The sequence below is a fragment of the Sinocyclocheilus rhinocerous genome, unplaced genomic scaffold (assembly GCF_001515625.1).
Source record: "Sinocyclocheilus rhinocerous isolate Xijiao unplaced genomic scaffold, SAMN03320098_v1.1 scaffold1592, whole genome shotgun sequence".
Lineage (NCBI taxonomy): Eukaryota > Metazoa > Chordata > Actinopteri > Cypriniformes > Cyprinidae > Sinocyclocheilus > Sinocyclocheilus rhinocerous.
In genome coordinates this window covers 35,708-44,926 of record NW_015654054.1, presented here as the reverse complement: position 1 = coordinate 44,926, position 9,219 = coordinate 35,708, and the positions used below count along the sequence as shown (strand labels likewise).

General features: G+C 38.6%; 1 protein-coding gene across 1 annotated transcript in view; it reads right to left on the bottom strand.

The window, feature by feature from the left end:
- The window catches only part of LOC107716606 (GTPase IMAP family member 8-like), a 15,218-nt gene extending 10,511 nt beyond the window's left edge, over positions 1-4,707 (bottom strand). The window contains exons 1-2 of the mRNA XM_016523103.1: positions 4,692-4,707; positions 2,845-3,516 (exon numbers count right to left, since the gene is read on the bottom strand). Of these exons, the coding sequence (XP_016378589.1) occupies positions 2,845-3,516; positions 4,692-4,707 (688 nt within the window). The remainder of the gene's footprint in view (positions 1-2,844; positions 3,517-4,691) is intronic.
- Positions 4,708-9,219: the final 4,512 nt, after the last annotated feature.

Below are 9,219 nucleotides of genomic sequence, written 5' to 3'. Positions count from 1 at the left end.
TTATTACATCCCTACTGTTTATTCCTATGTATGTCTGCACTATGTTTGTACTTTCTTCTACACTGGAAGCTCCTGTCGTCAAGTCAAATTCCTTGTGTGTGTAAACATACTTGGTAACAAAGCTCTTCTGATTCTGATTCTGATTCTGATCTATTCGAGGTAAGTCTCCTTTTTTCGGTGTTTGGCAGTTTTTGTTGGGTGAGGAAACTGTGGTATCTGTGGTAACTGTGGTACTGATTGCATACACTCTATCTCCTACAACAGAAGTCTTTGAACGTTGTAGGAAGGCTGATTTATTGTTGATAGCTGACTTTTTTAATATCAGTGTTCCTAGGAAGGCAGCAAAGAAAACTATCAAGCAAGTGTTGCATGATAAGCTTGTGGAATCTGGGATTTTACCAGAGTCTGCTTCCATGGAGGCGTAGGAGGTTTCACCTGACGTGGCATTAGGAGCTATGTCAGGTGCGGCCCTTCCTAATGTTGACCCTGTGTTGGCAGTCAAAATGAAAGAGTTGAATATCTCCGGATTAAACAAGAGGAGCATGAAACATTACTTATTAAGTTATAGAGGCAGAGACTAACCAAGCTTTAAAGTTATGACAGTTAGAGCTTAAAGATCAGGACCTGAAAAACAGGCCTGTGCCTAAAGCGCGGTCACGTCCTCCTTCTGTTAGCTCCCCTGCTGCTGCCCCTCAGAGTTTGCATGAGGTTGGTGCAGATGCGAGTTTTGATGTTAGTAAGAATCTCAAACTTGTTCCACCATTCAGAGAGAGTGAAGTAGACACATATTTTGTCACATTTGAACGCTTAGCCACAAAATTGAGCTGGCCAAAAGATGTGTGGGCCCTATTTCTGCAGTGCAGTCTTACTGGAAAAGCCCAGGAAGTCTCTGCTTTGCCCCTTGAGCAGTCTCTTGACTACGATGCCGTTAAAGCCGCTGTGTTAAGGGATTATGAATTAGTGCCAGAGGCGTACAGACAGAAATTCCGATCCCATGCTAAAACTGCCAAACAAACTTACATTGAGTTTGCTTGAGATAAGCATGCCCTTTTAGAGAAGTGGTGTTTTTCTAACAGGTGATTCAGAAATGATTCAGAATGCAGCAGCACGACTGGTCTTTAACGAGCTCGAAAGAGCCACGTCATATCTCTCTTTATCTCCCTGCACTGGCTACAAGTTGCAGCTCGCATCAAGATCAAGGCATTGATGCTTGCTTACAGATCTACCACAGGCTCAGCACCCTCCTACTTCCCTTCACTCTTATGAGTTTACATCCACACCAGGAGCCTGTGATAGGCAAGTTAGCAACGGCTTGTCATGTCATCACCGAGAGACACAACTGCACTTGACCTCATCTTAAATTTAAAAAAGAATAATAAAAAATCTATGCTTTCACTTTCCTTTAATTCCTTACTATTTTAGCTTATGCTACTCTGAGCAATGCCTGGAACTTTGTATTGAGAGCACTTCTTGTGTTTATTTGTCTCTTTACGATGAATAGCTTATTGTATTCCTTATCTGTAAGCCGCTTTGGACAAAAGTGTTGGCAAAATAAACCCGGGGTTAAGTGCATGTGTGCAAAACCCTTGTGTGAAACTGGCTATAATGGATAAGGTTTGGTATATGGGGACTATAGATTTGAAGAACATAAAAACAGAAAGCTGCAACGTATGTCACTTGGACATACTTTATATTTAAAACTTGAGAGTGGAGGTTTGACATCAATCCAATTCACCAGTTTAAAGTCACTGACAGCAAGCACTATTTGTTCAAGTGTCACGTCCAGTGGTGGATATGTAGGTTGGTTCAGTGTATTTAATATTTTTGACTTGAATAAACCCATTTTTTCAGAGTACTAATAAGAAAGATTATCGCTGGCATTTAATATGTATTTATCTGCAAATAAGCAAATGTTTTACTACCAAAATTTCTATACACTGGAATATGTAGTTCAGTGAGCTTAAATAGCTTACCCTTCACAGCAGATCTAGTACACAAACAAATGACAGTAATTACCTAATTATGGTTTTCATTTACAATAATCAATGCTAAAATTCAGCATTAGTATCTTACTTTTTGCACCATCAGTTCTGCTCACGTTCAAATTCTGACAATATCTTGGTTCTTGGTTCATTTTGACCGAATCATTCAATAATTTGTTGACTCAAGAACAGCTACAGTCAGACTGTAAAGGAACCAACCAACAGAGTCAAAACTTAGAAGTTCTTAAAATGGGGTTTTTCAATTTATGAGTAATGTAAGGTCTGTGCTAAACATAACTTGACGATGCTTTGACCTTTTTTTCTACAATGTAAACTGCACACACTCACAGCCCAAAATTTATGATCTAGTTATTTATTTGAAACGTCAACATAACATTTTCAAAATTTACATTGTACATTTTTACAGCTAAACAGTCAAGCATCATCAAGTTACGTTTACCACAGGCCTTATTATTTCTCAAACTGAAAACCCAGTTATATAAATATGAAAATCTTCAGGAAACCGGTGGAGATGAAGTCTTCTGCGTTTTTACATCATCCCTGTCATACGACATTCACAAATTGGACAGCACTATTGCATATCGATTTAGGTTGCGATTTCTTCAGTTCAAAATAAGAAGGAATAATATGTTTTTATGAAACGTAGTAAAAAGTAAAAAGTATGAAATTTGCTTTGGAAGTAGCGAGGCAAAGCTAAAATTCTCCCCCCAAAAAACAGACAGATGAAAAATGTACTTAGGTATACAGTAACAAAGTAAAAATAATTTGTTCTTATAATTTGCTAAAATACTTCATTATGAAAATCAAGACATTAGTTTGTGTATGAATATTACACACTCACCCTGTAATTGAAACTCTTTGATTTTATTCTCCATTCTCTTCAGTTCTTTTTTATATTTTTCTTCAGTTTCCCGTCTGACTCTGTTCTCTTGAGCTTTCACATACATCTGAAGTGAATATGGTTCAGTCTTCATGTTCTCTATATAATCCAGTAGTTCTGGGATCTGTCTGGAGTTTTCAGGTTCATTTATCCCCATCATACAGTATCGACCTCCACATCGACTGATTAACTTCTGAGATTCTGGCCTGGATGTGACTAAATCTGTCCTTCTTTTGTTAACAGTGAGCTCAGTTATGAAAAGCACCATGAAATGCTCTCTGGAGTCAAATATCTTCTGGATCTTCTCTATTTCTGCTTTGTCTTCATTATTAAGTGGATCATCAGGAATAATCAGGAGGAAAACATGAACTCCAGGATCACAGAGAGACACACAGCGTAGAGTCTGACGCCTTACGTCATCCTCTGAGAGCCGAGTGAGAGCTGGAAGTTTCACCAGAGTGATCTGACGGCCATGAAGCTTCTCCTCCATCTGACACACAAATCTAAACTCTCTTTGATGTGATGAGAAAAGTGTTTTTTCATCTCTGAAACATTTTGATACTGCATTCTGAGCTGTATCACTTCCACACAACACCAGGTTCAGATTTGGTTTTCTATGTGACCGTAATGACACTGAAAAACATGTTAGGAAAAATATACAATATAAAATATATATTGAATAATATATATTGAAATTAAATGTTGGTCTATTCCTGACACAAATCTAGGATGGTTTGGATTTTTTTTTTTTGGGGGGTGAAAGTTAATAAGCCAAAGCAAATGCAATTATGCATTCATCTGTTGTTATACTTAATTCACATACTGGTAGGGCGATCACCACTTTCACTCCTCCTCCTCCTTATTCCTGTAACAAAAATAGCGGCAACATAAAACAATGAGCAGGTCTAAGCAGGGCAGTTTCTAGGTGATCCTCTATGGTGCCATCAACCAGAGGAGGCACCAGAGACTACCCCGACACTACCGTTACCATATTAGCAAGAATATGTGTGTCAAGTACATTTAAACAGCTGGATATTTGCAAAGAAAGATGTAAATTAATACAATAATAATGATAGAATAATAGCCTACAATCATTTCTGATCTCTATTATTCTTTCTTTTATTATATAATTTATATAATTTTCAAAATTAATGGCAGCATCAGCAAATTATTTTTCAGCTGACAATACAAAAGAAAAAAAAAAAAAGGGAAATGGTTAGGTAATACCTAAAGCTGTCTCCTATGAATCTAATCAAATGTACCTAATCCTAATCTAATCAGAATTTATTGCTTAAACATGTATAGGGATATCATTACTTACAGGATGTAGTAAATAAACAGCTTGAAAACATTTTATATTTGCAATTTCATTTGGTGGAGATGGCACAGACCTACTTGGTCATGTCCATTTTTTTAGATTAAACTAAGGTGGATATAAAAGATAGGACACACAATAAAAGCCAGTACATGCACTATAACTGTATGCCAACAAACACAAATTCCACAGCAATGGAGTGGTAGATCCTTTTTAGTAAATTTTAGTAAATAAATCGGCATTTTATTAATGTCAGTGCATTGGCTTTTGGTGTTTCTTATAGCATATTAACTGATTTAACACTTTTTTTGCTTTCATTTCCTGGTTTGAAAGATATTATTGAACATGAAATGGAATTTACAAACATTAAAAAAAATAAACTAAAATAACATAAAAGACAAACTGTAAATTGTTGCCTATAGTGGGATTTCACTAAGATAAATCAGGGAAGAAACAACAAACTAGCATTTTAAATATTTTGTAGAATTCTTACCTGTACTGTCCGCCATGTCAAGTGTGGACTGAAGCACCTACTACTGACACACCTGGAACTTTGAACCTTGAGACACAGAGATAAAAAACATTTGCTTGTGCAAACACTATAGGGTTACATGTTTTCTTTAATTTCATGGCTATTTACCAGCACTAATCATCACAGTTTCTCCTAATATAAAGACATATTTCTTGAAGTATGTCGTGAAATGCATTTCTCTATTAAATTATAATTGAATAAGTTTTAATAACAATAATAATAATAATAATAACTACTGTAAAGTCAATCAAAAAAAAAAAAAAAGTTTTTATTTTTTAAATGAGATGAGCAGAAACACAACTGGCTTCCAGCCTCAGATTAAATGAATTGTATATGAAAGAAGACATGGAATCTCTCAAGATCTCAGCAGAGGAGGATTAAACAACTCCACAAGCAGCATTACCAGCTTCACACATTACTAACCAGATTCACAATGATTACTATGCAAAATTCGAAATGGATAGAAGCGGCACACATGTGATCAATGTGGCAAGAGCTTTGCACAAGCAAACAGTCTTTAGGGACATCTGCGTTCACACTCTGGAGAAAGACCATTTAACTCTGATCAGTGCAGCAAAAAATGTGCTAGGGCAGAAAACCTGAAGCAGCACCTGCACGTTCATTCAAAGAAGAAGCCTCACATGTGTTCTTTGTGTGGAAAGAGTTTTTCACGGCTGAGAAATTTCTGGTGAACAAATCTTATAAGTGTTCACACTGATTCAATCAGTCAGGATCTCGGAAAAATCATTAGAGGATCCACAATGGAAAGAAGCTGCACACAAGTGATCAACGTGTGAAGAGTTTTGAACAGCCAGCAAAAACAAAAAAACTTTTCCAGAAAGATGTTTCTGTAACGGTCATCGACTTTTAGTTTGTTTCTTGACCTAGTTTTCCATGCTCCCTTGATTAGTTAATTCGACACGAGAGCCAGCGCATAAAACCGCGACAGAGCCGATCATCGCCCCGGAGCCTGAGCCTCAAGAGACGTCTGACCAGGTGTGTGAGCCGGCAACATCGCACATCTCCGAGGGAGTTTTGGTGGAGATCGAGGGCCTGGAGGAAAGCACTGCCCACACTCCCACCGCTGAGGGTGAGCTGCAGTTGGTTTCTGGACATTATTATGAGGAACTAATGGACTGTTTTAAAGAGTACTTTATTGACTGGGTTGGGGAGGTAATTCTAGAAGACAAATAATGGTGGTGTGAGAGGACGCTGATGCAATGTGGTTGCCGCTTCTCCATCAGTGCATTAAAATGGATTGTTTTTTGTTTTAATATGTTTTAAATTTTGATATTGGATCGGCTGATGTCTCTCGAGTGGTGACTTTTGCTGCCTCTTGACGCTTGAATTTTTTCCTATTCGTCTTCTGGCATTTACCTGCTGCTAATATGTGGCCTTCCTGGATTTTACTTGCTTTTATTCTGGTTTTATTTTGATTTACAGCAAGATTTACTTTGATAACACAGACTTCATCGTGCTACAATACTCTGTTTTGGAACTTTTTCAGTATAAACATTCTGCACCTCCTGCTACATGTGTCCTGGATACACTGCGCTTGCTACATCTCCTCCACCGGCCAAAATACGTTCATCGAGGCTCCCGCCGGAATTTGCAAGTAAGCGGTGCTGGTATAAACTCAGTTTGGACGCAGAGGCGCTTGGATCGTCGTTATTGATCTCCGCGTTATGTTTGTCTGATACACTGCGCTTGCTACATCTCCTCCACCGGCCAAAATACGTTCATCGAGGCTCCCGCCAGAATTTGCAAGTAAGCAGTGCCGGAATAAACTCAGTTTGGACGCAGAGGCGCTTGGATCGTCGTCATCTATGTGTTTGTCCTGCAAACTTTTCCTACCTTCAGAAGTCTACTGCATCCAGTGGAGGTGTCCGTCTTGACACAATCAGGTTTGCACATCTGAAAGCTCGCTCTATAAACAACAAAGCGGCTTCAATCTGTGACATTGTTGTGGACAAAGAACTGGAGTTTTTCTGCCTCTGTGAAACGTGGCATCAGACAAATGACTATCATAATCGAAATATGTGTGCTCTGCCTGGCTACACTTATATAGATCGGCTGCATTCCACTGGTAGAGGTGGTGGTCTTGCTGTCATTTATCGATCTGATGTTGCTTTAACGGAAGTTTCATTGCCTTGTTTTTCATCATTTGAATGCTTGGCATTTAAATTGAATGGTCTCTCACCAGTTTTGGTGTTAAATATTTATCGTCCTCCCAAACTTAACTCTGTGTTTTTCTCAGAATTTACTGAGTTTCTGATGCTTGCCAGTGCAATCTGTCCAGTTGTTCTTTTAAATGGTGATTTAAACATTCATGTTGATAATGTGGATTGCACTAATACGGTGAGCTTTATGGACATTCTAGAATGTTTTAATCTCACTCAGCATGTTAACTTTCCAACGCATAAACACGGTCACACATTAGATCTGGTTTGCACTTCAGGAGTAATCCTTGAACAACTTGAATGTACTGATGTTTGTATAAGTGACCACAAGCTCCTCACATTCAATTTGATTCCTCCGTCCTTGCAGACTGTAAAAGAGCGTGTTATCTGTTTTAGGAAAATTTGTGATATTGATCTTGACCATCTTAGTCTTACTATTGGTTAGTATGGTTCAAATCGTACTTATCTGACCGCCATCAATTCGTAGCAATGAATGAAGAGGTATCATATCGATCACAAGTGCAGTATGGAGTACCTCAAGGCTCAGTACTAGGGCCATTACTCTTCACGCGTTACATGTTACCCTTGGGAGATATCATCAGGAAACACGGTGTTAGCTTTCACTGTTATGCTGATGATACTCAGCTCTATATTTCTTCACAGCCCGGCGAAACATACCAATTTGAAAAACTAGCGGAATGCATAGTTGATATAAAAAACTGGATGATGAGTAATTTCTTACTGCTAAATTCTGAAAAAAAAGGTGTTAATTATCGGACCTAAAACCTCCACATTTAAGCTCGATGGCTGCTTTGTCAATTCTTCGTCATCAGTTAGGAACCTAGGTGTGCTATTTGATAGCAATCTTTCGTTAGAAAGCCACGTTTCTAGCATTTGAAAAACTGCATTATTCCATCTCAAAAATATATCTAAATACGACCTATTCTCTCAATGTCAAATGCAGAAATGTTAATCCATGCATTTATGACCTCAAGGTTAGATTATTGTAATGCTTTATTGGGTGGTTGTTCTGCACGCTTAATAAACAAACTCCAGCTGGTCCAAAATGCAGCAGCTAGAGTTCTTACTAGAACCAGGAAGTATGACCATATTAGCCCGGTTCTGTCAACACTGCACTGGCTACCTATTAAACATCGTATAGATTATAGATTATTGCTAATTACTTATAAAGCCCTGAATGGTTTAACACCTCAGTATTTGAACGAGCTCTTGTTACATTATAGTCCTCCACGTCCGCTGCGTTCTCAAAACTCTGGCAATTTGATAATACCTAGAATATCAAAATCAACTGCGGGCGGCAGATCCTTTTCCTATTTAGCGCCCAAACTCTGGAATAACCTACCTAACATTGTTCGGGAGGCAGACACACTCTGTCAGTTTAAATCTAGATTAAAGACCCATCTCTTCAACCTGGCTTACACATAACACACTAACACATTTCTAATATTCAAATCCGTTAAAGGATTTTTAGACTGCATTAATTAGGACAACCAGAACCGGGAACACTTCCCATAACACCCGATGTACTTGCTACATCGTTAGAAGAATGGCATCTACGCTAATATTAGTCTGTTTCTCTCTTATTCCGAGGTCACCGCTGCCACCAGATCCAGTCTGTATCCAGATCAGATGGTCACTGCAGTCACCCGGATCCAGTACATATTCAGACCAGATGGTGGATCAGCACCTAGAAAGGACCTCTACAGCCCTGAAAGACAGCGGAGACCAGGACAACTAGATGAGCCCCAGATACAGATCCCCAGTAAAGACCTTGTCTCAGACGGCCACCGGGACAAGACCACAGGAACCAGATGATTCCTCTGCACAATGTGACTTTGCTAGCCTGAAATTGAACTGCTGGTTTTGTCTGGTCAGAGGAGAACTGGCCCCCGACTGAGCCTGGTTTCTCCCAAGGTTTTTTCTCCATTCTGTCACCGATGGAGTTTTGGTTCCTTGCCGCTGTCGCCTCTGGCTTGCTTAGTTGGGGACACTTCATTTCCAGCGATATCGTTGACTTGATTGCAAATGATTGCAAAGATACTATTTAAACTGAACTGAGCTGGATGATGACATCACTGAATTCAATGATGAACTGCCTTTAACTGAAAAATGAGTGTTTACTATTGTCATTTTGCATTATTGACACACTATTTTCCTAATTAATGCTGTTCAGTTGCTTTGACACAATCTGTATTGTTAAAAGCGCTATATAAATAAAGGTGACTTGACTTGACTTGACTATCATCTGACTATTTCTATATATCTATCTATCTATCTATCTATCTATC